This window comes from Giraffa tippelskirchi, chromosome 11, assembly GCF_054371585.1.
Source record: "Giraffa tippelskirchi isolate mGirTip1 chromosome 11, T2T-mGirTip1v1.2.pri, whole genome shotgun sequence".
NCBI classification, from domain to species: Eukaryota; Metazoa; Chordata; class Mammalia; order Artiodactyla; family Giraffidae; genus Giraffa; species Giraffa tippelskirchi.
This window is the reverse complement of record NC_137285.1, coordinates 77,389,342-77,404,284: the sequence shown is the minus strand read 5'-3', so window position 1 is coordinate 77,404,284 and position 14,943 is coordinate 77,389,342. Positions and strand designations below refer to the sequence as shown.

General features: G+C 55.0%; 2 protein-coding genes and 1 long non-coding RNA gene across 5 annotated transcripts in view; 1 reads left to right on the top strand and 2 right to left on the bottom strand.

Moving 5' to 3' along the window:
• Window positions 1-14,943, top strand: part of LOC145527609 (uncharacterized) — a 32,776-nt gene that overhangs the window by 12,849 nt on the left and 4,984 nt on the right. The window contains exons 6-11 of the long non-coding RNA XR_014069771.1: window positions 1,586-1,843; window positions 2,463-2,574; window positions 6,750-6,975; window positions 9,213-9,470; window positions 10,090-13,611; window positions 14,377-14,602. This is a non-coding gene — a long non-coding RNA (uncharacterized LOC145527609). The remainder of the gene's footprint in view (window positions 1-1,585; window positions 1,844-2,462; window positions 2,575-6,749; window positions 6,976-9,212; window positions 9,471-10,089; window positions 13,612-14,376; window positions 14,603-14,943) is intronic.
• Window positions 4,599-6,407, bottom strand: LOC145527506 (uncharacterized). Of its 2 annotated transcripts, none has more exons than XM_081545594.1 (3): window positions 6,215-6,407; window positions 5,503-5,815; window positions 4,599-5,251 (listed from the first exon to the last, which is right to left on the bottom strand). In XM_081545594.1, the coding sequence occupies exons 1-3, from the start codon at window positions 6,347-6,349 to the stop codon at window positions 4,623-4,625; spliced, it is 1,077 nt and encodes a 358-aa protein (XP_081401720.1). In that variant the 5' UTR covers window positions 6,350-6,407; the 3' UTR covers window positions 4,599-4,622. The 2 variants fall into 2 exon arrangements, with proteins under 2 accessions (XP_081401720.1, XP_081401721.1); XM_081545595.1 differs by having other exon boundaries at window positions 4,599-5,192; window positions 6,215-6,391.
• LOC145527511 (uncharacterized) lies at window positions 12,226-14,011 on the bottom strand. 2 transcript variants are annotated; one of them, XM_081545604.1, is made up of 3 exons: window positions 13,842-14,011; window positions 13,130-13,442; window positions 12,226-12,819 (listed from the first exon to the last, which is right to left on the bottom strand). In XM_081545604.1, exons 1-3 carry the CDS (start codon window positions 13,974-13,976, stop codon window positions 12,341-12,343), a joined length of 927 nt encoding a protein of 308 aa, XP_081401730.1. In that variant the 5' UTR covers window positions 13,977-14,011; the 3' UTR covers window positions 12,226-12,340. The 2 variants fall into 2 exon arrangements, with proteins under 2 accessions (XP_081401730.1, XP_081401729.1); XM_081545603.1 differs by having other exon boundaries at window positions 12,226-12,878; window positions 13,842-13,979.

Below are 14,943 nucleotides of genomic sequence, written 5' to 3'. Positions count from 1 at the left end.
TACTTGAAGAGACCCATTTCGACCTCCGCCCAGCAAATGGCAAGGAGACTCTGATGTTAAGGAGCCTTTGACCTACGCTTCTTTCTAGCTATCTCATGACATCAGTCTTTAGGGTGAGGTTTTTCCCCGATATTGAGGTGGTATGAGATCAAACCCAATAGCGTTCTTCAGATGTAGCTGTCTGGTTTTCCCATGGACATTGATTGAAGAGGCTTTCTTGTTCCCATTTGGATATTCTCACCGTCTGTGTCAGAGATGAGTTGACCATGGATGCTGGGGTTTGTTTCTGGACCCTCAACTTTATTCCATCGATCTGGATCTGTGTGTGTTGTTGTATTCCCAATAGCATACTGTCCTGCTGCTGCTGCTGCGGCTAAGTCACTTCAGTCGTGTCTGACTCTGCAAGACCCCATGGCCTGTAGCCTACCAGGCTCCTCCGTCCAGGACATTTTCCAGGCAAGAGTACTGGAGTGGGTCGCCATTGCCTTCTCCGATACTCTCCTGAGGATCCTAGTTTGGTCGTCTAATTTCCTTTCACACAACCTTGGATGTCCGTATCGGGGCTTTTTCGTCGGATTGTATTGACAATGTAGGCTCTTTTCTGTTTCCGTACCCCTTTTGCAATTCTTTGTTCGGTGCGAAAATGCATTGGCATTTTGGGAGGAATAGCACGGAAGCTGTGGATTGCCATGTGGGGCTGTGACATGATTTTCCCAGTAGGAATTCTTTCAAGCCCTGAGCACAGCTTCTCTTTCCAGTGATTGGTGTGGGCTTGATCTTCCTCCTTCCATCTCTCGCCGTTTTGTGAGAACAGGTCCATCCTTCCCTTCTGGGGTAGATGGACTCGTGGATATCACTTCAGTGAATGGCATTGTCAGTGGGGGTGATAATTCCCTTCTCATTGGAAGACTTTGCTGTGAGTATTAGAAATGCAAGTGACTTCTCTTCCCCTTCCTCCCTGTCCATGTCTCAGAGCCACCGGGAAACAGAGGCCTCATCCACGGTCACACAGGCCTGAGGGGGTGCAACTAGACTGTTGTTTCTTCAGGCCCTCAGTGCTGGACATCATCCGGGATACTCTGTGTGTGTCTTCCTCCGTCTGGTGTCCCTTCAGACCTTTCCCTAGTTTTCACAGGCTTGTTGTGTTGGCGTTCTTTGTCTGTTTGGAGACACATCCTTGATAAGCTTTGTGTTTCCACTCATTCGTCTCGCGATGTATGACCTGTCTTTTGCTTTTGTCATGAGGTCTTTCCCACAGTAGATATCTTTGATTTTGCAAAGTCCACTGTATTCTCTGGGTTTTTTTTGTGGACTGCCTTTTAGTTTTGTGTGTGAAGACTCAAAGCACGTGTCCGGTTTCTGCTCATTGTTCTTCTAGATTTGTGACAAGTTTTCATGGAAAGTTTGTCTAGGGATAACTGGAAGTGAACTCGGTGTAAGGTGTCAAGTCTCCATCTCCATTCATGTCATCCCCTGCAGTTTCCAATTCCCTGTTCCTGAGTGGTTTTGGAGATCTTGTGGGAAGGTTGGTTGCATTGGAGTTTGCATTTCCACCTTGATTCGATTCACACTGTTCTGCCCTCAGGGACACTGTCAAGGGGGAGTGAGGAGCAGCCTGCACTTCCAGCAGTGACCACACGGTGGGGCGAGTGCTGCTCTCCCCTCTGGGAGCCCCAGGCCACAGGCATCCCAGTGAGGAGCCAGCTCTGTGCTCAGCTGAAAGGAGTTAGTCTCTCAGGAGCCTCGGAGCCCTTGCCTTTGGATCACCCAGGGTGGGCATTTACTGGGACAGAAAAAATTGCCCTGAATTCCATGGACGGAAGAGCCTGGCTGTGTAGAGTTGGTGAGTTGCCGTGAATCAGACACAACTGAGGACACAAAAATTCAATAGATTAAAACACATTTTGGGGGTGGGGGGGAGTGAAAGTGGGTGATGTGGGTTTTTTTGTCTTATATAATAGCCAAGGGAAATCTAGTTTAAACCTAAATTCACATAGATGGGAAAGGTATAGCTCTCCGTCACCCTATTTAAAAAAAAAAAAAAACTACTAAACTTTTCTGAAAGTTTATTTAGTAGCTTCCTTGAGCAGTTTATTGTGGAGCATTTTTTTTTTCTGTGACATTGGCCTCATTAAAAATTATGGTTTGCCTTTAGTGGATAATTTTGTTCATTGGTTTCTTAGAGAACCTTGGTAATCTTTGAGTTTCCTGGGGAGTATGGTCACATGACCTGGCCCTGGCCAATCGGTGCGTTCCACCTCCCTGGCCACTGTGATTGGCTCCGGGCTGGGGCAGTGCCCAATCGGGGCCCAGGGCCGGGCCTCACGTTGGAAGCCAGGGGAAGACGAGCTCTCGTCCTGCTGGGGTAGGGGAAGGGGTGGGGCCGGGGGAGGTCAGGCTCCAGCAGTGGGAGGGGCTTGAGGTCCGCCTGCGGCAGTTGGTGACGTTCCTGCTCCCCTCAGGGCAGAGCCGCCGGCCTGAGAATGAGGGCGCTGCTGAGCCCAGGGGCTGGGATGGCCCGTTGCTGCTGTGGTCCCAGAGCTCCACCCGAGACCTGAGGGAAGCCGTCTGCCCGTGAGTCCTCTCCCGCTTGTCTGTCAGCTTGTTTGAAGCATGCTGGGTTTTCTGCCCAGCTGGCTAAGGGGAGTCCCTGGAAATGCAAGGGTGTGGGTTTTGGCAGACTTCAGGGAAGACATGCCAGATGAGCCTGGGAGACTCCAGCTTAAGCTGGATTCAGGAGATATCTCTTCGGGCCAGCTAGTAATTGTAGGATAAGCCTAATGAGTCTTCACAGGATGAAGAGAGTAACGTGCCAAGGTAGCAATTGATGTCCTCATTCGAGAGGATGAAGCTGGTGCTCAGAGAAGGGGGGAACTTGGCCACAGCAAGGAGGTGTGCACCCAGACAGAACCCCCCAGATCCGGCCATTGGAGCTCAGGGAGGCCACTGGTGTGGCTTGTCCCTGTGGCAGGGCCCGAGGCAGGCAGCCCACCCTGATTCCTGCGGGGGCCTGACTTGGGAAGTGCCATCTGGTAGCTTTGAGACTCACCAAACCAAATTGCACTGGAGAGAGGAGGGACACCTTCCTTCATCCACCCCCCACCCCCGCCGGATTCCCACATACCCTGACCCCTTTCTCTCGATTTCGGAGCCATTTCCAGAGTCCCGCTCATATGACCTCATTTGAAGTGCACTGTGGACGGGCTGCCATCTGCAGCTGCTACCACAGCAGCCAAGGGCTTTAGCTCCCGACTACCTCCCTTCCTTTGGAACTTGGGGGCCCTCTACTCCCCACTTGCACACCACAGACCTTTGCTGAGGATTGTGGGGACCCTCACTCAGTTTGCAGCACGTTGTAGCCATCCCTGTCCTCCCTTGAAACTCAGCTTGTGAGCTCCTTTGGAGCAGCGTGGCCCACCTGGCTGCAACGGAAGAGACACAGCTGACAGTGAAACAACAGCTTAGATCTGAGAGCCGGAAAGCTCTGTCAAAAGGGACCTCCCTCTTCACACCGTAGAGGCTGTAGGAGCCGCCAGGCTTTCGGAACCAGTGCTGGGGCCAAAATGACTCCACAGCTGTTTTCCTTCCTGGGGAGGGTTCTGGCTCGAGCGGGAATGGCTCAAGTCTCCTAAGGTTCTGAAAGCCCACTGTGTGCAGATTCACGGTACACAGAGAGGAAAAGGTGGAGTCCTAGCCTGGAGGTGGTCACAGCTCACGGATGAGCCAGGCAGGCAGGCAGGCAGGGCATGAGAACACCTGAGCTGCCTTCATGAGTGAATGGTGTGGGGGCAGAGGAAGAGAAGCCGGTCTGCTCCCTCGTGTGGTGCCCAGGGCAGGTTGTCCCCAGAGGAAACCCTTACGACGGTGAGGACTATCACTGCTGTTTCCCAAGGGGTTCCGTCGGTGCGTGTCTTCCCCGGAGCGGTCAGGCCGTCTCTCAAGTACACTGGCCATGGGCATTGCCTCTCCTTGGAACTTCCCATGTGTTTCTCTTTTTTATGGAACAGTGATTTTCTAGAGTGGTTCTGGGCCACAAGGATGTTGGGTCATTTTCTAGCCTTCTGTCATGAAGAACGCTTTCCTGGGCATGGGGGTGGTTTGTTGTTCCAGCTCCCTTTCTTGGCTTCTTTTGGGAGCTGGTGCAACAAGAGGAGCTCAGCCTCTGCCTTCTGGCTGAGATGTCACCCTTCAAACAGCAATGCCTGCCTGGAGATAATGATGGCAGTTGCCAAAAGGGCTTCGTTTGGCACATGGTATCTTGAAAGGACGTACACCGTCCTTTCAGCTATCAAAGGCTAGTTCAAATGACATAAAAATGAGAACTCTCCAATGGAGTCTTACAGTAGGTGGAGAGTCCGAAAAACACTCCTTCAGTCATTTCGCTGAGAGTCACTGATTGGGGACACCAAGAATATAGGAAGGAATGCAGAAAGAAAAGATGAAATTGTGTTCAGGATCGGGGGGAGGGATGAACAGGGCGTGCTTGCCTTGAATCCAGGCTTTGTTGGGGGGTGGGGCATAAAGATGGAACGGGTCTGAAACTACAAAGTGGTGATGGTAACACAGTATCACCAGAGTTACACAACAGTGTTCCCAGATTGCAACAATGATGAAACAGTTTACTAATCCCAACTTAACCAACAAAAATCCAGGAAACCATACAAAAAATAAAACATCACCAGAAAGGTGGAAACAAACCACATGCAAAGCAGTTCAGGGGAAAGGAACTCCATGTCCCCTGGGGGCAGACCGAGTTGCCGGCATCCACGGTGAGCAGACAGGGATGGAGGCTGCAGAGCCGACCGCTCCCCTGGACGTGGTGTTTCCGGTAAGGGCTCTGGGTCTCTGTCCAGAGCGGGGGCTCTTTCTCCCTGCAGGGCTGGGTGAGTCATCGTGGGCGTCTGGGTGTTGCGCGGGAGCCAGGGCAGGCTCTCCCTGCCGAGGCGGTGACTCTTCCTCTGCCTCGGGTTCTCTTGCCAAAGCCCGAGCAGGTAGAGGTGCACGTGGAGGTGGAGGTTCTCGCTGAGGGGGTGGGACATCAGTGCCTGGGGCTGGGGGTCCTGCAGGCACGGAGATCCGATCTGCCCGGTGTGCTGGCCAGTACCCAGCTGGCCTGGTGTCTCTGCGAGGGCAAGTCTCGCTTCTCCATCTGCCCTCGGTGGATCCCTGGGTCCTGCACCTGGAGCCACCACCTGTGTGGGGACAGGTCTGGGAAGTGGAGCCTGGTTCCAGTTGGAGGCCAGTGCTAGAGCTGGGGGAGAAGCAAAGTTTGCCCACAGGCCAGCCTTGGCATGTGCGTACCCCGGGACAGAAACCTTCCAAGAGGTTCCCAAAGAATACCCAGCGTCAGATGTCTTTTGGGACTGAAGTGTGCAAGATGGGGGGCGGGGGGTGTGAGGCCAGCGCTTGCTGCAGGCCCAGCAGCAGCTTTCGAGGACTCGTCCCTGTGTAGCTCAGCACCCCTCCCCACACACTCCCGTGCACCAGCCCCAGCGTCCTCACCTCTGTGCTGTGGCGTGCTGGGCTCCAGGTCCTCCTGGTGCCTCAGAGGCCGGGGTTCTCTGGACTCTGGGTCGGAGCCGGGTGTGCTGAGCTCCGTGGAAGCCTCAGACTGGGCCGCCGGCTGTATCCTGGGCGGTGTCTCGGCAGCAGGCCTTCCCCACCTCCGCGTCTCCCCCGGTGGGGCTGATGCCTCCGTGGGCACGCTGACCTGGAGCCTGCACTGGGCCTCACGGGCGGGCGGGTGGTGCTCCGACCCCTCCCTCTGGGAGCTGGATGGGGTGTCCCCGTCCTCGGCCTCATCACGTGGGAAGCTCTGCAACGACAGTGACCGTCAGCCAGCCATGCTGGGAGTTTTCCGAGCTGGGCCTGGCCAGTGGAGCCGCTGCTTCTGCCTGCTCGAACTTCTCTTCCCAGAAGGGTCAGAGACGTGTGTCTGCTCAGATCCCCACCCGGGAGGAAAGAGACCCATCTGAGGGTGTGAGGTCAGCCTGGCCGGTCGGCGCTGCCCACACTCTCCCCATCCCGCCCAGCCTGCTCTCCCCTGGGGTGTGGGCACAACTTGTCCACAGGCTTCTGACCCCACATCCGCCTGGGCTTCCTTGAGGGAGACACAGCCCGAGAAACCCGCATCCCCACACACAGGCAAAGGACCCGGTGTTTCCGGGTGGCATGGGAGAGGTGGCCTGGCCCGGCCTGGGGCTCCCCGTGTTACCTTTCTGTTTCTCCGGGCAAAGGGCCAGAGGCCTCTCGGGGGTGTCCTGAGCCAACGTCGACAGGGTGCCCACGCACACTGCCTGTGAGCTCTCCTGAGGCCCCGGCCTCTGGGCAGGGGCAAACAGCAGAACATCTTGGCAGCAAGTGATCTGGCTGGGGGCTCCTCTCCGCTCTGGAGGCCTGGATACCCGGATTGCGGGTTCTGTTGGGTTCTGTTGCCGGCAGGTGACATCATTTCCTGGGGTTCGTGCTGAGGTCCCTTCCTCAAAACTTCCCAAGGGAATCTCTGGGTTTCTGACTGCTCGACCACCCCCCTTAGGCCATGTGCAGGCACAATGACACCCACACGGCCCAGCCCACAGCCCTGGGGAGGCCTGGGTTCAGCCAGGGCCTGAGCTCCGAGGACCATGCTGCTCTCAGACCAGGCTCCTTCTTCTCATAAGTGGTGTGGCCCTGGACAAGCATATGCCCCTCAGGGTTGCCCCAGTCTCTCCATCTGCAGAGTGGGGGTCATTCTCCCATCTGCTTCCTAGGTCTGTCGGCCTACGAGCAGCTCCATGCCTTTCCACCTGGGGCCGATATCACGTGGAGCTCGTGCGCTGAGACTTCAGAAAGAAAGATTCCATCCAGGGCTGACACAGCACAGAATGGGGCAGAACGAGGCCTGGATGCGCCGTGGAACCCAGGAAAAGGCACTCCCCCTCCTGACTGTTTTGAGACCCCGCATCCAAGTTGGAGGACCGAAAGGAAGACTCGAAGGTCTCCCTCTCTTATAGAAAAGAGTAGCCAACTTTCTGGTCCTCTGTTTCCATTGAGATTCTGTTCAAGGGTCCCAGCTCGGCTTCTGCGGGTGGCTGAGCTTCTAATGGCTCCCTGCGTTCTTGTCTTTTCCTCTCCAAACCTTCCGTCCTTTTCCCCCTTCTGGGGTGGAAGGGCGCTGTCATTGCTTCTACCTTCGAGACAGATTGAGGAATAGTCTGGACCATCGACTCCTTTCCTCTCTTTGGTTCCGTGTCTCTCTCTGGCTGTGTCCCTCTCTTTTCCTTTCTCAATTCCGTCTGTGTCTTCCTCTTTCTCTCTCGTGTGTGGATGGATGGATGGATGCTAGGGATGCACATGTATATGATTAGATGAGGGTTATGTTTTAGGGATAGGTTAGAGGGAGAGAAAGGCTTTAGGTCAGAGTTGGTCATGGGGGAAGGGTCAAGGGTGGTGGTGGTGTTTCTTGGAATCTGAGTGCTGTGCATTCTTCGTCTCTTTCCATATGAACCCCTTCTCAGATACACCACTTGCAAGGAGTCTCTCGTGTTCCGTTTCCTATCTTTTGCATTTGTGAATGCTTAGCCTCTCTGTTGTGAATAGGTTCCATTGGATGGAAACCCAGTGGTGTACTTCGTTTACCTCTTTCCCTTACTTGAAGAGACCCATTTCGACCTCCGCCCAGCAAATGGCAAGGAGACTCTGATGTTAAGGAGCCTTTGACCTACGCTTCTTTCTAGCTATCTCATGACATCAGTCTTTAGGGTGAGGTTTTTCCCCGATATTGAGGTGGTATGAGATCAAACCCAATAGCGTTCTTCAGATGTAGCTGTCTGGTTTTCCCATGGACATTGATTGAAGAGGCTTTCTTGTTCCCATTTGGATATTCTCACCGTCTGTGTCAGAGATGAGTTGACCATGGATGCTGGGGTTTGTTTCTGGACCCTCAACTTTATTCCATCGATCTGGATCTGTGTGTGTTGTTGTATTCCCAATAGCATACTGTCCTGCTGCTGCTGCTGCGGCTAAGTCACTTCAGTCGTGTCTGACTCTGCAAGACCCCATGGCCTGTAGCCTACCAGGCTCCTCCGTCCAGGACATTTTCCAGGCAAGAGTACTGGAGTGGGTCGCCATTGCCTTCTCCGATACTCTCCTGAGGATCCTAGTTTGGTCGTCTAATTTCCTTTCACACAACCTTGGATGTCCGTATCGGGGCTTTTTCGTCGGATTGTATTGACAATGTAGGCTCTTTTCTGTTTCCGTACCCCTTTTGCAATTCTTTGTTCGGTGCGAAAATGCATTGGCATTTTGGGAGGAATAGCATGGAAGCTGTGGATTGCCATGTGGGGCTGTGACATGATTTTCCCAGTAGGAATTCTTTCAAGCCCTGAGCACAGCTTCTCTTTCCAGTGATTGGTGTGGGCTTGATCTTCCTCCTTCCATCTCTCGCCGTTTTGTGAGAACAGGTCCATCCTTCCCTTCTGGGGTAGATGGACTCGTGGATATCACTTCAGTGAATGGCATTGTCAGTGGGGGTGATAATTCCCTTCTCATTGGAAGACTTTGCTGTGAGTATTAGAAATGCAAGTGACTTCTCTTCCCCTTCCTCCCTGTCCATGTCTCAGAGCCACCGGGAAACAGAGGCCTCATCCACGGTCACACAGGCCTGAGGGGGTGCAACTAGACTGTTGTTTCTTCAGGCCCTCAGTGCTGGACATCATCCGGGATACTCTGTGTGTGTCTTCCTCCGTCTGGTGTCCCTTCAGACCTTTCCCTAGTTTTCACAGGCTTGTTGTGTTGGCGTTCTTTGTCTGTTTGGAGACACATCCTTGATAAGCTTTGTGTTTCCACTCATTCGTCTCGCGATGTATGACCTGTCTTTTGCTTTTGTCATGAGGTCTTTCCCACAGTAGATATCTTTGATTTTGCAAAGTCCACTGTATTCTCTGGGTTTTTTTTGTGGACTGCCTTTTAGTTTTGTGTGTGAAGACTCAAAGCACGTGTCCGGTTTCTGCTCATTGTTCTTCTAGATTTGTGACAAGTTTTCATGGAAAGTTTGTCTAGGGATAACTGGAAGTGAACTCGGTGTAAGGTGTCAAGTCTCCATCTCCATTCATGTCATCCCCTGCAGTTTCCAATTCCCTGTTCCTGAGTGGTTTTGGAGATCTTGTGGGAAGGTTGGTTGCATTGGAGTTTGCATTTCCACCTTGATTCGATTCACACTGTTCTGCCCTCAGGGACACTGTCAAGGGGGAGTGAGGAGCAGCCTGCACTTCCAGCAGTGACCACACGGTGGGGCGAGTGCTGCTCTCCCCTCTGGGAGCCCCAGGCCACAGGCATCCCAGTGAGGAGCCAGCTCTGTGCTCAGCTGAAAGGAGTTAGTCTCTCAGGAGCCTCGGAGCCCTTGCCTTTGGATCACCCAGGGTGGGCATTTACTGGGACAGAAAAAATTGCCCTGAATTCCATGGACGGAAGAGCCTGGCTGTGTAGAGTTGGTGAGTTGCCGTGAATCAGACACAACTGAGGACACAAAAATTCAATAGATTAAAACACATTTTGGGGGTGGGGGGGAGTGAAAGTGGGTGATGTGGGTTTTTTTGTCTTATATAATAGCCAAGGGAAATCTAGTTTAAACCTAAATTCACATAGATGGGAAAGGTATAGCTCTCCGTCACCCTATTTAAAAAAAAAAAAAAACTACTAAACTTTTCTGAAAGTTTATTTAGTAGCTTCCTTGAGCAGTTTATTGTGGAGCATTTTTTTTTTCTGTGACATTGGCCTCATTAAAAATTATGGTTTGCCTTTAGTGGATAATTTTGTTCATTGGTTTCTTAGAGAACCTTGGTAATCTTTGAGTTTCCTGGGGAGTATGGTCACATGACCTGGCCCTGGCCAATCGGTGCGTTCCACCTCCCTGGCCACTGTGATTGGCTCCGGGCTGGGGCAGTGCCCAATCGGGGCCCAGGGCCGGGCCTCACGTTGGAAGCCAGGGGAAGACGAGCTCTCGTCCTGCTGGGGTAGGGGAAGGGGTGGGGCCGGGGGAGGTCAGGCTCCAGCAGTGGGAGGGGCTTGAGGTCCGCCTGCGGCAGTTGGTGACGTTCCTGCTCCCCTCAGGGCAGAGCCGCCGGCCTGAGAATGAGGGCGCTGCTGAGCCCAGGGGCTGGGATGGCCCGTTGCTGCTGTGGTCCCAGAGCTCCACCCGAGACCTGAGGGAAGCCGTCTGCCCGTGAGTCCTCTCCCGCTTGTCTGTCAGCTTGTTTGAAGCATGCTGGGTTTTCTGCCCAGCTGGCTAAGGGGAGTCCCTGGAAATGCAAGGGTGTGGGTTTTGGCAGACTTCAGGGAAGACATGCCAGATGAGCCTGGGAGACTCCAGCTTAAGCTGGATTCAGGAGATATCTCTTCGGGCCAGCTAGTAATTGTAGGATAAGCCTAATGAGTCTTCACAGGATGAAGAGAGTAACGTGCCAAGGTAGCAATTGATGTCCTCATTCGAGAGGATGAAGCTGGTGCTCAGAGAAGGGGGGAACTTGGCCACAGCAAGGAGGTGTGCACCCAGACAGAACCCCCCAGATCCGGCCATTGGAGCTCAGGGAGGCCACTGGTGTGGCTTGTCCCTGTGGCAGGGCCCGAGGCAGGCAGCCCACCCTGATTCCTGCGGGGGCCTGACTTGGGAAGTGCCATCTGGTAGCTTTGAGACTCACCAAACCAAATTGCACTGGAGAGAGGAGGGACACCTTCCTTCATCCACCCCCCACCCCCGCCGGATTCCCACATACCCTGACCCCTTTCTCTCGATTTCGGAGCCATTTCCAGAGTCCCGCTCATATGACCTCATTTGAAGTGCACTGTGGACGGGCTGCCATCTGCAGCTGCTACCACAGCAGCCAAGGGCTTTAGCTCCCGACTACCTCCCTTCCTTTGGAACTTGGGGGCCCTCTACTCCCCACTTGCACACCACAGACCTTTGCTGAGGATTGTGGGGACCCTCACTCAGTTTGCAGCACGTTGTAGCCATCCCTGTCCTCCCTTGAAACTCAGCTTGTGAGCTCCTTTGGAGCAGCGTGGCCCACCTGGCTGCAACGGAAGAGACACAGCTGACAGTGAAACAACAGCTTAGATCTGAGAGCCGGAAAGCTCTGTCAAAAGGGACCTCCCTCTTCACACCGTAGAGGCTGTAGGAGCCGCCAGGCTTTCGGAACCAGTGCTGGGGCCAAAATGACTCCACAGCTGTTTTCCTTCCTGGGGAGGGTTCTGGCTCGAGCGGGAATGGCTCAAGTCTCCTAAGGTTCTGAAAGCCCACTGTGTGCAGATTCACGGTACACAGAGAGGAAAAGGTGGAGTCCTAGCCTGGAGGTGGTCACAGCTCACGGATGAGCCAGGCAGGCAGGCAGGCAGGGCATGAGAACACCTGAGCTGCCTTCATGAGTGAATGGTGTGGGGGCAGAGGAAGAGAAGCCGGTCTGCTCCCTCGTGTGGTGCCCAGGGCAGGTTGTCCCCAGAGGAAACCCTTACGACGGTGAGGACTATCACTGCTGTTTCCCAAGGGGTTCCGTCGGTGCGTGTCTTCCCCGGAGCGGTCAGGCCGTCTCTCAAGTACACTGGCCATGGGCATTGCCTCTCCTTGGAACTTCCCATGTGTTTCTCTTTTTTATGGAACAGTGATTTTCTAGAGTGGTTCTGGGCCACAAGGATGTTGGGTCATTTTCTAGCCTTCTGTCATGAAGAACGCTTTCCTGGGCATGGGGGTGGTTTGTTGTTCCAGCTCCCTTTCTTGGCTTCTTTTGGGAGCTGGTGCAACAAGAGGAGCTCAGCCTCTGCCTTCTGGCTGAGATGTCACCCTTCAAACAGCAATGCCTGCCTGGAGATAATGATGGCAGTTGCCAAAAGGGCTTCGTTTGGCACATGGTATCTTGAAAGGACGTACACCGTCCTTTCAGCTATCAAAGGCTAGTTCAAATGACATAAAAATGAGAACTCTCCAATGGAGTCTTACAGTAGGTGGAGAGTCCGAAAAACACTCCTTCAGTCATTTCGCTGAGAGTCACTGATTGGGGACACCAAGAATATAGGAAGGAATGCAGAAAGAAAAGATGAAATTGTGTTCAGGATCGGGGGGAGGGATGAACAGGGCGTGCTTGCCTTGAATCCAGGCTTTGTTGGGGGGTGGGGCATAAAGATGGAACGGGTCTGAAACTACAAAGTGGTGATGGTAACACAGTATCACCAGAGTTACACAACAGTGTTCCCAGATTGCAACAATGATGAAACAGTTTACTAATCCCAACTTAACCAACAAAAATCCAGGAAACCATACAAAAAATAAAACATCACCAGAAAGGTGGAAACAAACCACATGCAAAGCAGTTCAGGGGAAAGGAACTCCATGTCCCCTGGGGGCAGACCGAGTTGCCGGCATCCACGGTGAGCAGACAGGGATGGAGGCTGCAGAGCCGACCGCTCCCCTGGACGTGGTGTTTCCGGTAAGGGCTCTGGGTCTCTGTCCAGAGCGGGGGCTCTTTCTCCCTGCAGGGCTGGGTGAGTCATCGTGGGCGTCTGGGTGTTGCGCGGGAGCCAGGGCAGGCTCTCCCTGCCGAGGCGGTGACTCTTCCTCTGCCTCGGGTTCTCTTGCCAAAGCCCGAGCAGGTAGAGGTGCACGTGGAGGTGGAGGTTCTCGCTGAGGGGGTGGGACATCAGTGCCTGGGGCTGGGGGTCCTGCAGGCACGGAGATCCGATCTGCCCGGTGTGCTGGCCAGTACCCAGCTGGCCTGGTGTCTCTGCGAGGGCAAGTCTCGCTTCTCCATCTGCCCTCGGTGGATCCCTGGGTCCTGCACCTGGAGCCACCACCTGTGTGGGGACAGGTCTGGGAAGTGGAGCCTGGTTCCAGTTGGAGGCCAGTGCTAGAGCTGGGGGAGAAGCAAAGTTTGCCCACAGGCCAGCCTTGGCATGTGCGTACCCCGGGACAGAAACCTTCCAAGAGGTTCCCAAAGAATACCCAGCGTCAGATGTCTTTTGGGACTGAAGTGTGCAAGATGGGGGGCGGGGGGTGTGAGGCCAGCGCTTGCTGCAGGCCCAGCAGCAGCTTTCGAGGACTCGTCCCTGTGTAGCTCAGCACCCCTCCCCACACACTCCCGTGCACCAGCCCCAGCGTCCTCACCTCTGTGCTGTGGCGTGCTGGGCTCCAGGTCCTCCTGGTGCCTCAGAGGCCGGGGTTCTCTGGACTCTGGGTCGGAGCCGGGTGTGCTGAGCTCCGTGGAAGCCTCAGACTGGGCCGCCGGCTGTATCCTGGGCGGTGTCTCGGCAGCAGGCCTTCCCCACCTCCGCGTCTCCCCCGGTGGGGCTGATGCCTCCGTGGGCACGCTGACCTGGAGCCTGCACTGGGCCTCACGGGCGGGCGGGTGGTGCTCCGACCCCTCCCTCTGGGAGCTGGATGGGGTGTCCCCGTCCTCGGCCTCATCACGTGGGAAGCTCTGCAACGACAGTGACCGTCAGCCAGCCATGCTGGGAGTTTTCCGAGCTGGGCCTGGCCAGTGGAGCCGCTGCTTCTGCCTGCTCGAACTTCTCTTCCCAGAAGGGTCAGAGACGTGTGTCTGCTCAGATCCCCACCCGGGAGGAAAGAGACCCATCTGAGGGTGTGAGGTCAGCCTGGCCGGTCGGCGCTGCCCACACTCTCCCCATCCCGCCCAGCCTGCTCTCCCCTGGGGTGTGGGCACAACTTGTCCACAGGCTTCTGACCCCACATCCGCCTGGGCTTCCTTGAGGGAGACACAGCCCGAGAAACCCGCATCCCCACACACAGGCAAAGGACCCGGTGTTTCCGGGTGGCATGGGAGAGGTGGCCTGGCCCGGCCTGGGGCTCCCCGTGTTACCTTTCTGTTTCTCCGGGCAAAGGGCCAGAGGCCTCTCGGGGGTGTCCTGAGCCAACGTCGACAGGGTGCCCACGCACACTGCCTGTGAGCTCTCCTGAGGCCCCGGCCTCTGGGCAGGGGCAAACAGCAGAACATCTTGGCAGCAAGTGATCTGGCTGGGGGCTCCTCTCCGCTCTGGAGGCCTGGATACCCGGATTGCGGGTTCTGTTGGGTTCTGTTGCCGGCAGGTGACATCATTTCCTGGGGTTCGTGCTGAGGTCCCTTCCTCAAAACTTCCCAAGGGAATCTCTGGGTTTCTGACTGCTCGACCACCCCCCTTAGGCCATGTGCAGGCACAATGACACCCACACGGCCCAGCCCACAGCCCTGGGGAGGCCTGGGTTCAGCCAGGGCCTGAGCTCCGAGGACCATGCTGCTCTCAGACCAGGCTCCTTCTTCTCATAAGTGGTGTGGCCCTGGACAAGCATATGCCCCTCAGGGTTGCCCCAGTCTCTCCATCTGCAGAGTGGGGGTCATTCTCCCATCTGCTTCCTAGGTCTGTCGGCCTACGAGCAGCTCCATGCCTTTCCACCTGGGGCCGATATCACGTGGAGCTCGTGCGCTGAGACTTCAGAAAGAAAGATTCCATCCAGGGCTGACACAGCACAGAATGGGGCAGAACGAGGCCTGGATGCGCCGTGGAACCCAGGAAAAGGCACTCCCCCTCCTGACTGTTTTGAGACCCCGCATCCAAGTTGGAGGACCGAAAGGAAGACTCGAAGGTCTCCCTCTCTTATAGAAAAGAGTAGCCAACTTTCTGGTCCTCTGTTTCCATTGAGATTCTGTTCAAGGGTCCCAGCTCGGCTTCTGCGGGTGGCTGAGCTTCTAATGGCTCCCTGCGTTCTTGTCTTTTCCTCTCCAAACCTTCCGTCCTTTTCCCCCTTCTGGGGTGGAAGGGCGCTGTCATTGCTTCTACCTTCGAGACAGATTGAGTAATAGTCTGGACCATCGACTCCTTTCCTCTCTTTGGTTCCGTGTCTCTCTCTGGCTGTGTCCCTCTCTTTTCCTTTCTCAATTCCGTCTGTGTCTTCCTCTTTCTCTCTCGTGTGTGGATGGATGGATG

What these genes read in the sequence shown, in the direction of transcription:
- LOC145527506 (XM_081545594.1), bottom strand. Translation starts at nt 6,349, where the DNA reads ATGTTCTGCTGTTTGCCCCTGCCCAGAGGCCGGGGCCTCAGGAGAGCT. An exon ending in TTGCCCGGAGAAACAGAAAG is followed by an intron (nt 5,816 to 6,214) that starts GTAACACGGGGA and finishes CTGTCGTTGCAG; the next exon opens with AGCTTCCCACGTGATGAGGC. An exon ending in CAGCACGCCACAGCACAGAG is followed by an intron (nt 5,252 to 5,502) that starts GTGAGGACGCTG and finishes CTTCTCCCCCAG; the next exon opens with CTCTAGCACTGGCCTCCAAC.
- LOC145527511 (XM_081545603.1), bottom strand. Translation starts at nt 13,976, where the DNA reads ATGTTCTGCTGTTTGCCCCTGCCCAGAGGCCGGGGCCTCAGGAGAGCT. An exon ending in TTGCCCGGAGAAACAGAAAG is followed by an intron (nt 13,443 to 13,841) that starts GTAACACGGGGA and finishes CTGTCGTTGCAG; the next exon opens with AGCTTCCCACGTGATGAGGC. An exon ending in CAGCACGCCACAGCACAGAG is followed by an intron (nt 12,879 to 13,129) that starts GTGAGGACGCTG and finishes CTTCTCCCCCAG; the next exon opens with CTCTAGCACTGGCCTCCAAC.